The following is an 18130-nucleotide window of genomic DNA, read 5'->3' as shown; positions in this document are numbered from 1 at the left end:
AATCTAATCTTTATAGAGTTTGTGTAGTGAACATATCAGGATCCAAAAGACACCTCGAACTTAGACACTGCCAAATACAAAAGTCAGTAATGGACACTGAGATGCACAATGCTCACGCACATGAAAGTCACGTCAAATAAGACGTGTGTTCAGTAAGTGCAGGATAAACGCTGATTTAAGAGCTCCTGAAAGAGATGGGCCCTCAGTCTGTGCTTAAAGAGAGAGCGACTCCGCCGTTCGGAGTTTTATCAGCATAGCAGTGGTAAGAGAACACTTTGGAGGATATTAATTTACTATTTAATAGACTGAGAAAAATCTACAGGGGACCAATGACTGAGCCTTGTGGACACCAGCGGAGAAACTACATGGAGCAGATGTGACCCCTGCCGTGTTCCCTGGTTACAGTGCTCCTCCAGGTATGAAGGAATGTCCAGATTGTCATTGAACCCAGAGGGTGATAAAGAACAATGATCTGGAGTTGAGTCAGAAAAGATACTGTAACAGCGTGGTGTTCAAGAGCATAAATATCAATGTTTGAAAGTGTGTCTCCACTCCTGCGATACATTGCAGAGAGTGGGAGAGGGAAACGATGGAGGACGAGGCAGCGGGAGTTCTACGGATTGATTCATATATCTATTAGAGTCAGGAATTTGAGAGAATGAGCAGATGCAAGAGCCGAAATGAAGTCTGCTTTCTACACTGTGGACTGGCAATTCCAGAGCCCCCAGTCACCATCTCCTGGGAATTTAATCAACAAGACGGGGGTAGATGAACTTACTGGTATCGTGGTTTCTGTTCTGGTGTCTGTGTCTTTGGGTAGTGGGGAGGTGTGGACCAATGTTGAGTTAAGTTTTGCTGATGCGTGTATTTCACGTGTCTTCATCCAGACGCAAATTTTCAAAGTTAAAATTTTTTAGAAGTTTAATCAATGGCTTGAAAATGTGTCTTGAGAACACACCACACTCCTCACAGACAGTCACCCGGAGGAAACCCACGCAGACACGGAGAACACACCACACTCCTCACAGACAGTCACCCGGAGGAAACCCACGCAGACACGGAGAACACACCACACTCCTCACAGACAGTCACCCGGAGGAAACCCACGCAGACACGGAGAACACACCACACTCCTCACAGACAGTCACCCGGAGGAAACCCACGCAGACACAGGGAGAACACACCGTATTCCTCACAGACAGTCACCCGGAGGAAACCCACGCAGACACAGAACACACCGCGCTCCTCACAGACAGTCACCCGGAGGAAACCCACGCAGACACAGGGAGAACACACCGTATTCCTCACAGACAGTCACCCGGAAGAAACCCACACGGACACAGAACACACCGCGCTCCTCACAGACAGTCACCCGGAGGAAACCCACACAGACACAGAGAACACACCACACTCCTCACAGACAGTCACCCGGAGGAAACCCACGCAGACACAGGGAGAACACACCGTATTCCTCACAGACAGTCACCCGGAAGAAACCCACACGGACACAGAACACACCGCGCTCCTCACAGACAGTCACCCGGAGGAAACCCACACAGACACAGAGAACACACCACACTCCTCACAGACAGTCACCCGGAGGAAACCCACGCAGACACAGGGAGAACACACCACAGTCCTCACAGACAGTCACCCGGAGGAAACCCACACAGACACAGGGAGAACACACCACACTCCTCACAGACAGTCACCCGGAGGAAACCCACGCAGACACAGGGAGAACACACCGTATTCCTCACAGACAGTCACCCGGAAGAAACCCACACGGACACAGAACACACCGCGCTCCTCACAGACAGTCACCCGGAGGAAACCCACACAGACACAGAGAACACACCACACTCCTCACAGACAGTCACCCGGAGGAAACCCACGCAGACACAGGGAGAACACACCACAGTCCTCACAGACAGTCACCCGGAGGAAACCCACACAGACACAGGGAGAACACACCACACTCCTCACAGACAGTCACCCGGAGGAAACCCACGCAGACACAGGGAGAACACACCACACTCCTCACAGACAGTCACCCGGAGGAAACTCACACGGACACAGGGAGAACACACCACACTCCTCACAGACCCCCAACCTCCTGGTCCCTGGAGCAGTGTGACTGAGACGCTACCTGCTGTCACAAAGCAGTTTTACAGAATTACTATCAGAACAACTTGAATTTCTCTCCTAGAAGTGAGTCACTTTGCTTAAATGTGGCAAATTAAGGGCCTCTTTCCTTGCATAGATTTCATCTACTACAATGTCGTTCACTTGACCCAAACTGTCCTCGTGTCGTCCAGCTCAGACCTCCTCCTTTAATGCACTCCTCACAGACTCACATGCTTCACTCACTTACTACAGTGTCCCGCAGATGCTGAGGACACAAGTCCAGGTCTGAGAGTGGAATTCAGAAAAAGAAATGCCACCGTTAAACCTAATTAAGTGGCCATTCAAAGGGAGGAAGTGCATGTGTGTGGAGTCTAATGAAGAAACGAAGGCCGGAGATGTGCCCAGACAAACACACACACACACACACACGCACAGACTTGTAAGGCTCTCAGCATCCACACCACACACACTCAGGAGGGGCTCTGAAAGAGGAGGTACCAGTGCTACTCCTGCCAATTAGCCCTGTCTGTACTACTTCCTGGCAAATTAGTTTTCTTGCTCTGGTCCAGACAGCTCCGGTGGCTATTGTAGGACTTAGCTCTGAGAGTTTGGCTGTGTGACTCACTTCTAATGAACAGACAACTGCTCTGTTCAAGACTGAAACACTTTCTCTGAATCATCCCCAACCATGAAATGCTTAGGATATTTGGATCATGATGTGCCTCGCTCTTTGAGAAAGTGAACTCCATGTTGTTGGGGGTTTATCGCTATAATCTGGAGTGAGAAGTATTGTTATAGAGTATAGTGCTGTGGGTCCGAAAAGATGAGAACTGTCAAATGGCTCCTTACTGAGAAAAGGAAATAGACACAAAAGAATCCGCTGTTCACAGAAAACAATATTCTGTTGATTTCTTTAAAAAATTAAAAGCACGAACCTTGAAACGAATGGAATCTGTATTAAAATCTAATCAAACGTGGGCACACTTTACTGAAACGTGAGACTATTTTTAGCTGTTGAGGCTTCTGTGTAATATCCTGCCTTTTCCCTTGGCACAGAAATACGACTAGCTTGTACTTAGCGGCCATATGGACTCCAAATGAAATAAAGAGTGGTCTCTGACTCTTAAATATGTATATTTTGTATTCCACCGCATGCTTCAAAACCCATGGCTTCTTCTGAAGAAACATTGTTGAGTCGAGTCACTCTGAGTCATGGGAAAGCGTAATAAAAACCACACACAGGACCTGGTTTGTTTTTTTTACCCCATATTTTTACTCATACTGCTGCATGTTTATGAACTGCATCATGACCTTTATGTACATTGAACAATAAAAAAGGAACTATACATTTATCTCTGAAACCTTCGTAACACTGAACACACCACAGGAAAAGAACAGAAAGGATTAGTATAAAGTCGTTGATATACATTTTTGTGATAAAACAAAGCAGAGCATTGTACACTGCATTAGAATATGGGCGTTCGAGCTTTTATTATGGCGAGGAGAAATAAACCCTTATTATGTAGAAAAAAGCCCACATTTTAATGTCCATGTGTTTTTTTTGTTTGTTTCTCTCTCTCACATTATTCTTTTCACATCAAATAGCACTTTGTTTGTAGAAGACAGAAATAAATTGCTTATAAAGAGTTTAATGGCAGAGCTGCTTTGATTGTAAACAAAACCAGATCCGCTTAAAAGTCCATTTATTAGTGAGCTTTAGGTTTCCAACTAACACCCACACACTACACACACACACACTCAAGCAGCCTGGCAGCTATTCTGTGTTTTGGACGCTGTAGAAAATGACGCTCATGTTGTTAAGGTCACAGAATTGACACGGTTTTTTTAACGTAACACATTGCACCTTATAATAAATAGTGTTGAGGATAATATACAGGAAACAAAAAAGATAGTCAGTTCAGACACTATAAATGTATAAATAAAAACCAAAAAAAACCTCAAACGCATAAATAAACATCCAGAAGACGGAGCTATATATGAAATCTTCCTCTTTTCTTTCTTTCCCTGGAAAATAAATAAGCGTAGGTCTATGTACAGGGTGAATACTGACTCTTTATCCCGTCACAATCCATCTTATTCCACGCATTCCTCATCTTCGTCTTCCTCCTCATCATCCTCTTCCTCCTCCTCCTCCTCCATCAGCTCCGTGACGGCTACACGGAGGAACACAGCTGTTGCATCAATACGAAACACAACAGCACAAAAACTCACCGCATGGCTTTGAGAAGAACCAAAATAAAAGTCTTTTTTTTTGTTTGTTTGTTTGAGAAAGGAACCGTTAATGGTTATTGTTTCCAGCAAAAGCATCTGATATGAAAATGCTTTTTTTTTTCTGACTGGTGCAAGGACGCAGGCGGCAGACTTGTGCAGTGGGACTGAGGGGGGGTGGGGTCAGGGGTTCGGACGGGTCAGTGGTCTACGCCTGGAAGCAAAAAAGAACAGCGCTTTCATTTTCGACAGGTTTATACAAGGACGACTGGTGCAGCTGGGTAAGTGGCAGACATTGATTTGCAGTGATTAACTCTTTAAACTCAGCCATATCACACAAGTATTAATAGCAAGGCCGTAATAATTAGTTTGTTCCAAGCAGCTGTAATTAGGCCATTAATATGAAGCATATTTGTCAGAGAGGGAATTATTAGAGTGGGTCTTTGGGCTGGTCATGGATTCCTTGATCTAAAACCCTGTTTAGTCCAGAACTAGGCCTAATCACAGCCCAGTGATGGAGTGATATGAAAACATGTCACAAATACAGCTCTGGAAGCCGCATTTAACGCAGCCACACGATCACAGAACAATGCCCGCGGTTCAGTTATAACGACTGATAGAGACTTTGTAGCGTATAAAGTTTCCAGAACATTGTTAGCGACAGAGCCACAGCTCATTATCACCTCGTGTGTTTAGCATCAAAAGACTCCACACACAGATTAAGCCCTGGTCCTGGACTAAATCAAGCCTGGTGCTTAAGAATGTAAACAACATTCTGAAATCTTTCAAAGTCAACTCGGAGCTCTTCAATTGGTTCCTTGCTTTTGGCTTTTGGATCCAATGTGAAGTGAAGCTGCTGTCTGTTAAAAGACAGAAATCATACCCAGGTTTGAGGCCTTGTTCTGTCAGTAACTGAATTATGAAATCTCACAATGTTCCAACATCAGTTGCAATGTTTTTGGAAAGTCATATAAAACAGGATGGAAATAATTGATTAAAGACCTCCATCCAATAAATCATTATCGCAATGATGCTGCAGTCAGAGGAACAACAAGGCGACTTTTTCCACTTTCTAAAAACAGGCTTTCCTTTGAGTGTCCAGAGCAGAGGTCAAATGTAAGGGTTCCCAACCCTCCACCAACTCAATATTGCAGTAAACACTTCCCCACTCATTTAGAACATTATTAAGTCCAATATTAACCCATTAAACTGATGTTGACGACTGTGGATTGTTTTAAAATGTCCGTAATGTGTTAGTTTACATGTTTTTAATTATAATTTAAATCAATCTGAGAATACGCTGGTGTTCTCAGAACAAACCGTCTTAGTTCTCCATGTACTTCCACAGACCCAGCCCCCCACCCCCAGACTCCAAGGAGATCCTGAAATTTGGAAAATAATAAAAGTGGGAACAACTCCAGCCTGGAGAGTTGTGGCGGATTTGTCGTATGTGCGAAGGAAACACCTAGCCCCCTGGGAAAGGTCAGTCTTAAGAGACAACCATCAAGTCACCAGAGTTTTCTCTGTAAACACAGTACTGTTCCTCGTTTCGCGGTTCACATACCGACTCTGGCGTCTTGATGCTCTCTTTCAAGAACTGTGTGTTTGGGTTTTGTGCATGGCCATGAGGCGCTCTCTCACTTAAGACATGGCCCGCCGGGCTGGAGTTTCCCCTTCACCAGAATGTTCATGTTTCTGAGTTTCAGGAGTCCAGAGAACTGGGTCTGTGGTGGTTTAAGTAAACACATACTGAATGGAAATGAAACGACTAGAGGGTAGTATCTGACTTTAACAGTGCGCTACAATACATTACATGTGGAATGTTGGAAAGCCACATGTTCAGATTGAAGTTACAGATCCAGATCCAGCAAAGAAGTGGCCATTACCAAATCAACAAATCCCACAATCCTCCTGTTCACTGTGTGCTGTGGCCGTGGCCTGGACCGGAGGTGATGGATGATGGTATAACAGAGGGGTGAAAGCATTCGGAGGCATTAAAGGAGCAATCAGCCATTCGTTCAATTGATTTGTTGATTCATGGTTTGACACGTGGCCCCATGGCTATCCCACTTAGGGGGACCCACTCTATGGAGCTTAAACTGTTTTAATGGGAGGCTACAAAGGACTTTGTTTCTTTATCTCATGTGAAAAAATAACAATCAATTTGACAGATTGGTCCTTTAAAATGGTTTATTGTGGTGTATCATGCTGTACTCACAGTTGCATGACCCCGGGTGTTTGACCTCCAGGACGTGGCCCTGGGCACATGCTGCTTGCTGCATGACGCATTCGCTTGGGTACGAGGTGTTATCACTGGCACAGACGCTGTCACCTGGACGACTCTCTGGACACTCCTCCTCACAGACGGTGCAACGTCCTCGTCCAGTCTTTGTATCCCACAGACAGCGCTTCCCCTCAGGACAGTGGATATCATCACACGACTTGGCGTCTGAGGACAGGAACATGGGTCAGAGCGTGCATACCTTTCAACCTAGAAATGAGGTTTCTACTGAATCCAGGGAGATTTCATACTCCACACATTACTAAGTCTATTCATTTGTCTTCAGTAACTGCTTCATACAGATCAGGGCCACGATTGCTATGGAGCCTCATGGAATTATTGGGGGCAAGGAAGGTAGGATGACAGTCCTTTTCAGGGCCACTCACAATTTCACACACTCCCCCAATCACTCACACACTCACACATGTGTTTGGACTGTGGGAGGTCACTTGAAGGAAACCCGCTCAGACCTGGTGAGAACACACCACACTCCTCACAGACAGTCACCCGGAGGAAACCCACGCAGACACAGGGAGAACACACCACACTCCTCACAGACAGTCACCCGGAGGAAACCCACGCAGACACAGGGAGAACACACCACACTCCCCACAGACAGTCACCCGGAGGAAACCCACGCAGACACAGATAGAACACACCACACTCTTCACAGACAGTCACCCGGAGGAAACCCACGCAGACACAGGGAGAACACACCACACTTCTCACAGACAGTCACCCAGAGGAAACCAACGCAGGGACAGGGAGAACACGCCACACTCCTCACAGACAGTCACCCGGAGGAAACCCACGCAGACACAGGGAGAACACACCACACTCCCCACAGACAGTCACCCGGAGGAAACCCACGCAGACACAGAGAGAACACATCACACTCCTCACAGACAGTCACCCGGAGGAAACCCACGCAGACACAGAGAGAACACAGCACACTCCTCACAGACAATCACCCGGAGGAAACCCGCTCAGACCTGGTGAGAACACATCACACTCTTCACAGACAGTCACCCGGAGGAAACCCACACAGACACAGGGAGAACACACCACACTCCTCACAGACAGTCACCCGGAGGAAACCCACGCAGACACAGAGAGAACACACCACACTCCTCACAGACAGTCCCCCGGAGCAGGACTCGAACCCACAACCTCCAGGCCCCAGGAGCTGTGTCACTGCGACACTACCTTCTGCTCCATCGTGCCGCCCTTTTGGACACTTCGTTTACTAAAATGTTCCAGTGAAGCGCTAAGTTACTAAGCACTCAAGTAAAGACTTTACTGTTGTTAGTCTCCTCCAGTCTTGATTTGGTAAAAAGTAAGTGCATTTCTCACCTATGCACTTGCCCTCGTATGCGACGCCGATGGACCTTCCCTGAATGCACGTGGCTCTCCTCAGGTGGCAGGCGCTGAGGTACACATTCCCATCATTCCCACACAGGTACTGATCTGAAGTGATGACCTCGGGGCACACTCGGTTACAGGTCACGCAGTACGCGTTATTGACCTGGTCCACGACACACGTGAAGGAGGCGGGACATTGCACGTCTTCACACGTCTCTGAAAAACATGAGCGATGACCGTTATGTGCGACTAGTCCAGTAAACACAGGTTTCCCTGAACCTTGGACTAAACTACTCCTAAACTCCTTGTTCCCACATGCACTGTGTTTGCGGCACTTCGTAGTTCTACAATCATTGGTCTCAGTCCCAGAGGCCCCGCCCACAAGCAGACAGAGGGTCTGATACTTTCAGTGCACTAATCTGACCTCACTGTCAGGATTCTGCCAGTTACATACTGACTGTCGCTCTTTAGATCCGCATATACGCACTTCGGTGTATCGCTTTGTACTGGCTCTGGTCCTGGTCCGAAGTGAAAGACTGCCTCCACACGTCGTAACAAAATAGCAGACTTGTGATTGGTCCTTTTCCATGTCAGTCATATTTCTATTCCTGCTCTTGTAGGTGATTATTAGCCACGTTACACGGCTCTCACTAGACTCTACAGTAACAGATGACACTCTGCAGACTTTGTTGGTTCACCACAGAGCAGGTATGATGTGATTGGTGGATCATCTGTACGGTCAGTGGAGCTGATAAAATGGAGAATGAATGTAGGTACAAAGCGGCCATTTTAATTTTAGTTTTGTGTGATTGGTGTCCGTCAGCTGCTGGCTCTGAACGTGAATTCCAACATTAAATACGCAATTATCACTGTAATCTATTAACAACTGAGCTTTAGTGCTATCCTCCTGTCTCTGAGGATGGTCCCTCCACTCTTCCCCTATAAGACAGGCTTGAATGTGGTCTTGTGTATTCTGGCTCACAGAGAATCACTGCTTTGTGCAATACCCTCATGTCACTGTTTTTGTTTTGGTCCCTGGCCCCGCACTTACTTCACCTTGTCTTCACCTTACTTCACCTGCATCGTGTTTGTGGCCATGGCTTCTGTTCACAGGCTCCCTCTCCTCGCTTCAGTGGCTTGGTTTCCATGTACTTAGCCCTTGCTTTTTGCTTATTTCGTTCTTAGACTCGTCTTTCCCTGTTTCTGTGTTTTCAAGCCTGGTCCTGCTTTTTGATTTAACATGGATTATCATGCTCATTCAATCATTCATTATCTGTAACCCTTATCCAGTTCAGGGTCGCGGTGGGTCCAGAGCCTACCTGGAATCATTGGGCGCAAGGCGGGAATACACCCTGGAGGGGGCGCCAGTCCTTCACAGGGCAACACACACTCACACATTCACTCACACACTCACACCTACGGACACTTTTGAGTCACCAATCCACCTACCAACGTGTGTTTTTGGACTGTGGGAGGAAACCGGAGCACCCGGAGGAAACCCACGCAGACACAGGGAGAACACTGGAGCTGTGTGACTGCGACACTACCTGCTGCACCACCATGCCGCCCAGTCATGCTCATTTACACCTATATTTATATTCTCCATCCAGAGTATGTCCTAGTTTATTGTTAGTGTTGATCCATGTCAGAAAAGTGGACTGAAAATCTAAATTTAACATGTAACCAATAAAAACTTATCTTACTTTAACTGGTTTGGCTCTGCTTCATTTTAATGGGAGGATTTATTTGACGTAATTGTGCACTGGGTCGGTCAGTTCCCGTACTCACTCTTGCACTTGCCCTGGTACTGGGCCACCAGGTTGGGGTATCTCTTGCATTTGGCTCTGAGGAGCGCACACTCGTTGCGGTAGGTTTTTCCATCCGATCCACACACTGGACCTTTAAAGGTGACGCTGGAGCAGTCTGGAGCGCATACACATCGCGGTCGGTTCCTTTTATTCATCTTACACCTCTTCCCAGGACCACAGTCCACGTTATCACACGTCTCTAAAAAAAACAGATCCAATGAGAACAGTCAGTGGAGCGCTCCTTCTGAATTAGACCTGAACAGAGAGGAGTAGTTATTTATTTAACCGCTGGAAAACAGTCTGTTCATTGATGGTTAGACTCATCTCTGAGTAGATCAGACATAACGTAATCATTAAAGTGAAAGAGCAGTGTTACGAGAAAAAATAAGACTCCTAACAACCTGGCGTCGCCCCCAAAACTGTCCGCGTCTCATAAAACGCAACGAACGCCTAGAGAAGAGAAAACAGAGCTGCCCTCTCACTTCAGATCGGAACACCATGCGTCCGCTGTGAGAAGAGCGGCCCACTGCTGTGGGTGTGAAAGGATGTGGAGCTGATGGGATGTCATTACTGAGATAAAAAAGAAGATCGCAAATAAAACGTAAACGCTACTGGTGTTTTTTCAGAACTACGGACCTCAGCATCACTGCATGTGTCTGTGAGACTGAGACTGGGGGGGTGTACTATATCTCTGCAGACTTCTAGAAAGAACTGGAAGTGAGTTTCTTATTACTGTCTTTACAAAGAAGAGAAACACGTGCTGCATTGTTTTAAACAGCTACTGCACTTATAAATCTGAATGTACCAAGAAATGTACATCAAGGGTCTTCAGGTCCAGGGCTGGGTTTTCCAAAAGCATCTTTGTTCTAAATAAAGATGGTAGAGTGAGCATCACACTGAACTCTCTCTCTCTCTCTCTCTGTCTTTCTCCCTCTCTTTCTCTCTCTCTCTCTCTTCCTGTCTCTCTCTCTCTCTCTCTGTCTCTCTCTCTCTCTCTCTCTCTCTCTCTCTCTCTCTCTCTCTCTCTCTCTGTCTCTCTCTCTTTCTGTCTCTCTCTCTCTCCCCCTGTTAAGATGATGTTAACACTAAGATGGTTTTGAGAAACAGGGCCCAAGTTTTTTTAGCTTAATTTTTAAAGATTAAACTAGACATTCTCCCAGAATAATGAGGCATATTTTTACCTTATCACAACGTAAATAAACTCCCAGAGTCGTTCAGAGTGGGTGAATGGAGTCCATGCAAAATATAATAGCAATAGAATAAATACAATTATATTTGACTTATATAAGACTTTGGGGGTCCCCACACTGTCAGAAAAACAAGCGTACAGGGACCTTTGTGTAACAACAAATAAACAACAAATAAAAATCCAATTTTATAACAAAAATATACATTATTTTACTGGTAAGATTTAGTTCCAATTAATTTTCTGAGTGTTTCTATTGGTCCATTCGTTCTGATTCAATATGCTACAGTACTCTTTTATTTTTCAGTGTCATACCTTTGCATGGGATACAGTTGGGTGCTCCACCATTGAGGAGCAGCCATCGGAACAAGGTGTTACTGGGCACGTCCTCCTCTGTCCAAGCTGTTCCCAGTCTCTCGCTCCTGCAGCACTCCTCACGGCTCATACCGGACATGTAGAGCACCTGACACCTCCCGTTCTTCCCCTGCTCCAGCCAGCAGTTTCCAGCTGAAAAGACGCAACTCTGTTAACACCCAGAACAGACTTACAGACAACTCTCTGGAACCTAAATGGGGCGCTCAGAGCTTTGTTTACCTCATCTCTACCCAACTGCATCTGAGGCATAGTGTCACTGACAGAACCTTGTATCTCCAGAGAAACAAAAACTATCATTAGAACCACATTTGATCAGAATTAAGTTTCAGGGCTTTCTCTAAGGAACTGGAGGACTGAGAGTATGTAAACAAACAGGGGTTGTATACTGAGAGTGACAGCACGGTTATCAGCAGCACGAGTTTCAGTGCCATTTCCCATAAATATCAAAGAAAACAAAGCACAAAACTCAAAACAGACGTGTAACAGAAACCAAGGGGCAGACGCTAGAGCAGGAGAGAAGCTCTGTCCTGGTGGTCTGCGGTTATTAAAACGGTAAACGCTCAGCTGTTCTCTGCAGATGAAGGAGACATGGCTTTAGTTAAAATATCTTTTAAAAGCAGCCTGATGTGGAGCAGTGACCGAGAACCAGAACATGTTCAGTGCCTTGAGACACACTTAAAGGACCCATAATCACATTTATCTTGTATTTTCTATGGTTCTATGTATCAGAAAAGCAATCATTCATATAGTCATCATTTTATACGTGAGCATGTCTAACTTCTAACTCGTTTATCGTACCTTTAATAGTAATATAAATGAGCTCGGCTCTGGTTGGCTGCCCTGTGTGGTGCCTCTTTTAAAGAACACTCCAAGCTGGGACTCTCCACATAACACACATTGTTAATGCCAGCTCACTGGATATGTACTTATGTCCAAAACAATGTGACATCACAAAAACAACTCTCCCATATATGGATAGTATGGGCTACTCAAGTTAATATTATTTTCCAAAACCTTACAACTGTGTACACACAACTAACACTGGTTTTAAAGCTAAAGGGGAATGGGGTTTTCTCTGATATGGGCCCTTTAATGGTGTCCGTCAAGTCCAGGAAAATGCCATCCATAGTTCAGAAAAACACACTCACAAAGTAACCAAGCAGAACAAAAAGAGCTCTGTCCACCCTATGGTTCAGAACAGTACAGAAACCCAGTCGTAGCTGAATGGCACAGTTACAGCAGAAATACAGTCCTGTGCAAAAGTTTGGACACACCAGGTCACGCTGTGTTTTGCACATGAAGGTGTTACTCTCACACATGCGTCCTGATCGTTTTGTGGCACACTATGTATTTATTTGATACATGTTTGTGTATTAAACAAAACAAAATGGCCACAGTTTCTGTTATTGTTTACTAGTTTATATGCATCAGCCGTAACCTAAAGTTTAGCAATTACTGCCAGTTGCCTGTCACACTGCACACTTTGTTAACCCCTTTTTGTCATGTTTTTTAATCCCCAGGACCACCACAGAGCATGGTGTGTGATTCTCTGACGTGGTGGAGGTGGTGTGTGTGCCATGACCTGGGTGCCCACACTGTGCATATGAAACTATAATTAAAAGGTTATAATAAAGCTGCCCGTGAGCTGCCCCCTGCCCCTGAGGAAAACAAGCCAAAGCACCTCAACTATCAGCAGCAGAGCTCCTCAGTTCTGAGACCACTACAGTAACCCAGTGGTTCAGCACCGACAGCCACAAGGACAGTGTAACAGAAACCATCTGACCACCCACTCGACACTCTACACAAACCTGCTTCAAACGCAAATCCCTCTTTTAGAAAAAGTGCGCAGCCATTTCCCCACTTCCTTCATTTTACGCGCAACAAAACCGTGCGTAATCTTCAACACGCTCCAGCGCGTCTCCAGCCTCGCCATACCTCCAGCTCCATCCAAAGCGCGTGGAAACACACGAGGACCAACCGCCCCCCCCCTCACACACACACACACACACACACACACACACACCACCACCACCCCATCTCAGCCCCCATCAAAACCCCCCGAGCTTTTCCCCTTACCCTGAGCTCGGTGCTCCTCCATGAAGTGCGCAAACCACATGAGCAGCGCGAGCGCGCCCTGGCGAAGCTGCAGCAGCTGGAGCATCCTCGGGGGCTGAGTGTGTGTGGAGTGTGTGAGGGACTGCTTTGCTTGTTTGGCACCCAGTGCCTGTCATGAAGCGCCAGCCTTGCGTTTTAAACCGCGGCGGAGTTCTGGAGCGGAGAGCCGTGTGGTGGGCGGGCTTCAGAAAGTTGAGGGGGGTGGGGACAGCGCGAGAACAAGCTCGCGCACCAACCAGAAGAAGGGACATTTTGTAGGCTCGGGAAACTCTCTCTCTCTCTCTCTCTCTCTCTCTCTCTCTCTCCTCTCGTGGGCAGAACCTGTGCGTAATGGTGTGCGTAATTGCGCCCAGGCTTAAGGAGTTAACAACACCCCCATCGCAATGTGTATGAGGTCATCTCCATAGAAAAGCAGGAACCAGAAAGGGATGCTGTGGAACAGCTGCATATGAGCCTCATGCTCAATGCCAACCATCAGCTAGAGACCTGTAAGGCTTTACTCCTCCACAGATTTTATTTATGTAAATCTATATCCAATCAAATCTATACCCCGTTTGTACAACACTAAATATTGCGTGATTAGCCCTTTAAGATTGAAATGCAAATATCTCGGTTCTGATTGGCCCTATTTCACTAAGCAGTCCAGCAGGAAACATATCTACAGCTTGAGGAGTGGGCGGACCTAAGCTGCTGGAGGCAGAACAGGTGGAGATATGTAAATATGTTGATTGTTTTGTGACACGGGGCATTTTTTGCAGCTTAGTTTCCACGTATGAGTGACAGTTGTTTTCAAGCATTAACTGTGTTTATAAAACACATCAAACTTGAATTTCAACGGACTGAGAGCTGTTTGGATCTCAGTGTCTGCTGTGGAGCAGTGGGACTGTGTTCTCAGGAGAGACCAAGCTTCTCCCAGTTTCTCGGGGATGAGTTGGAGTGGTGTCTGTGATCCAGAATCCTGGACCTGGCCTCAGTTGAAGTTTGTGAAGCGGAATGCAAACAATGTTTCAGCATCTGGTGGAAAGCCTTTTCAAAGGAGAAAAAGCTGAGAAGGACTGAGACTGAGGAAGTGGCGCGGTCACACAGCTCCAGGGTCCTGCGGTCCTGGATTCTAACCCCACCACGTGTCGCTGTCTGTGAGGAGTGTGGTGTGTTCTCTCTGTGTCTGCGTGGGTTTCCTCCGGGTGACTGTCTGTGAGGAGTGTGGTGTGTTCTCCCTGTGTCTGCGTGGGTTTCCTCCGGGTGACTGTCTGTGAAGAGTGTGGTGTGTTCTCCCTGTGTCTGCGTGGGTTTCCTCCGTGTGACTGTCTGTGAGGAGTGTGGCGTGTTCTCTCTGTGTCTGTGTGGGTTTCCTCCGGGTGACTGTCTGTGAGGAGTGTGATGTGTTCTCCCTGTGTCTATGTGGGTTTGCTCCGGGTGACTGTCTGTGAGGAGTGTGGTGTGTTCTCCCTGTGTCTGCGTGGGTTTCCTCCCGGAGCCACATGTTGGTAGGTGGATAGTCCACAGGCGTGGGTGGGTGAATGTGTGATACCCAGTGTGGCGTCCTGTTCAGTGGAGTGTTCCTGCCTTGTGTTTAATGATTTCCGGTATGTCCTGAACCCACCACACATCTTATACACGATGAATGAATGAATGAATGAATGAGTGAAGGAGTGACTTTTGGAGACATATAGTTTATTTTGCTATGATGTGGGTTCATTTAAATGAGGCTTATTCTAAAAGAGTATCGTCTTCCATTGCCCTCAGGGAATAATCAGAGCGTGTGCAGTACAGATCTGTCTTTGATGATGAAGAGCACTTAGAAGGAAAAGCTAAATGTTTCCCAGTCAATATCTGTGTTTTGGGGACAGTTTAGTAAATAATTATCTGCTTGTTCCTAATTTTGTGCTCAGTTTAACACTTTGTGAAGCAGTTTGAGCTTGGAAAATGATAAGAGAAAGCTCACATTCATTCATTCATTCATTCATTCATTCATTCATTCATTCATTATCTGTAACCCTTATCCAGTTCAGGGTCGCGGTGGGTCCAGAGCCTACCTGGAATCATTGGGCGCAAGGCGGGAATACACCCTGGAGGGGGCGCCAGTCCTTCACAGGGCAACACACACTCACACATTCACTCACACACTCACACTTTTGAGCCACCAATCCACTTACCAACGTGTGTTTTTGGAACGTGGGAGGAAACCGGAGCACCCGGAGGAAACCCACGCGGACACAGGGAGAACACACCACACTCCTCACAGACAGTCACCCGGAGGAAACCCACGCGGACACAGGGAGAACACACCACACTCCTCACAGACAGTCATCCGGAGGAAACCCACGCGGACACAGGGAGAACACACCACACTCCTCACAGACAGTCACCCGGAGCGGGACTCGAACCCACAACCTCCTGGTCCCTGGAGCTGTGTGACTAAGACACTACCCCAAAGCTATTAATAATCAATAATTAATAATATAATTAAAACATACAAGTCATGAAAAACAACATAGCCTTTACTTCAGTGTTAGATGTTTTTTTTTATAGATTTTTAATGTTTTAAAAACATCCATGTCACCACAAAAAAAAATCAGCTTCAGGATCATCCAATCAGAAATTTGCTGTTGCGATGTCAAAAAAAGGCAACTCATTTACATAGCTCCACCTCTTCTGCCTGAAAGGCCAGAGCACTCAGCATTCAGGCTGAAGTTATAAAGAGTGTTTCAGTCTGTAATGCTTTGTAAAGTAATTCTACTAGCAGCCAATCAGAACAGAGATATTAAATCCCTCTTAAAGGGCTAGTACCCAATAATAAAGTGTTGATGAAAAGTTGGAAGATGGTCATTTAATGTAATACATATTTGTACATAGTGTCACACAATAAGACATAAGCGGATTTGATGGAGAAAAACACAATACAAGACCCTTGCTCTGGAGGTCTTCACTGCAGCTCTGAGCTCTGAACAGATTTGTGATAACAGCCACTTCTCCATCAAAGTTCAGGCGGCCGTGAGCATGTTAATCTTTAAAGTGCTCCATTAGCGGGAAGTCTGAGCGATAATAATAGATGAGTGGTCATTCTGGTCATAGTGGACACAGTTGTTTGGCCCACCCCTCCTTCCAGCCTCGAGCGCACAAATATAGAGCAACAAATCCTGCTTCAAAGGAGCCTCTCAGGCTGGGACTTGGATTAGATCAGACACAGTGGACAGGACTGAGAGCTGAGATCAGACAGAAGCGCTGCCAGTCTGCTGGAGGACAGATAGCCGCTGCCCGGGGACAGTGGGACATCTCTCTGTCGGCAGATGAGCCCCACTGCACTTACACGGACAAGGCTCACATTTCAAAGAGGAACTTCTCAGATGTTCTGATTACTCCCGTCTGAGATGTATTTAGCAACACTTTGCATATTTCTTCGCAGCGGTGGTGACGGGGTCAGAAGACACAGTGTGCACACAGCTAGATTAGCCATTTAATTACTAGTGTACCTATAGATACAGGCTTGTACCTATAGACTCAGGTATATACAATAAAATGACATGCTGTAAATAAGGCAATGACAAAGACTTTTACTGTCCAAATACACACGTTGATAAGTGGACTGGCTCTGTGAAATTGCCCATAAGTGTGAGTGTGAGACTGGGTGAGTGTGTGATGGCCTGATGCCCTTTCTAGAGTGTGTTCTGCCTTGCACCCAATGATTCCAAGTGAGCTTCAGACTATGGCCCTGATTTAGATGAAGCAGTTACAGAAAATCCACAAAAGTTTTATGTTAAATACCGATTCTTAAGATTGTGATTATTACTTTAAAAAGAGCGCCTTATTAGTGAAACATTAGTTAGTATACACTACTGTGTAGGGTGAGCAGACGTCCTCTTTTACCCGGACATGTCCTCTTTTTTAGACTTAAAAAAACGTCCGGCATTTTGTTTTTCTAGAACTTACATAGAACTTCGAGAAGTTTCGTTCACAAACTAGTCCCGCCCTTCCCTACTCCGATTGGTTCGCTTGAGTGAGAAGGGAGCGTGGTGAAGGAGCCTAAAATCTTCTGATTGGACGGTCTGACTGTAGAGCTACCGTTATTGGTTGATAACCTTCTCTGTAAACATTTAATTGGTCAGTCTGCACGTCAGTAGTCCTTGTTTACCTCAGGCAAAGCTCATGTACCCACCCTCATCTCGAGCAGCTATGCCGAAACGTAAATGTAAGTTCTCGGATGAATTAAAAAAGAAATTCCCATGTTTTGTGTAGCAAATAAAGGTATCAGGACCTAAAACACACAAAGGTTCAGCTAAGCACACAACGGCAGCGAGGGGCGAGAGCTCATCATGAATGGTATAAATATGGCACAATTTCGCTGCATGTTGTATAATGACAACAAAAGCAAGTTAATTTTTTTGTTCACCTATGTGCCATAAATGAGTTTCATCTGTGTGAAAATGGCGACACCTGCTGGTGTAAGTAGGTTATTGACAGTTTTAATATAGTACTGCAAATTTGATTACACACGTTTCATAATATTATATTTTAATTTTCTAAACTAACCGAAAGACCATTTGGTTTAAAGACACAAATGAATGTGATGTAGCACTACGACATGGACGTTATCGGCAATACAAATGTCTTCCAGCTCTTTTGTGCGTTTTGTAACTTACGAATTTT

The 18130-nt window shown here is 45.9% G+C and overlaps 1 protein-coding gene across 2 annotated transcripts; it reads right to left on the bottom strand.

Moving 5' to 3' along the window:
* Positions 1-2953: 2953 nt before the first annotated feature.
* Positions 2954-13599, bottom strand: fstb (follistatin b). 2 transcript variants are annotated; one of them, XM_066650665.1, is made up of 6 exons: positions 13445-13599; positions 11309-11500; positions 9788-10006; positions 7991-8215; positions 6575-6805; positions 2954-4570 (listed from the first exon to the last, which is right to left on the bottom strand). In XM_066650665.1, exons 1-6 carry the CDS (start codon positions 13527-13529, stop codon positions 4557-4559), a joined length of 966 nt encoding a protein of 321 aa, XP_066506762.1. In that variant the 5' UTR covers positions 13530-13599; the 3' UTR covers positions 2954-4556. The 2 variants fall into 2 exon arrangements, with proteins under 2 accessions (XP_066506762.1, XP_066506761.1); XM_066650664.1 differs by having other exon boundaries at positions 2957-4301.
* Positions 13600-18130: the final 4531 nt, after the last annotated feature.

Source organism: Hoplias malabaricus, chromosome 18 (genome assembly GCF_029633855.1).
Source record: "Hoplias malabaricus isolate fHopMal1 chromosome 18, fHopMal1.hap1, whole genome shotgun sequence".
Lineage (NCBI taxonomy): Eukaryota > Metazoa > Chordata > Actinopteri > Characiformes > Erythrinidae > Hoplias > Hoplias malabaricus.
The sequence above is the reverse complement of the archived record's forward strand: the minus strand, read 5'-3'. Positions and strand labels throughout refer to the sequence as shown.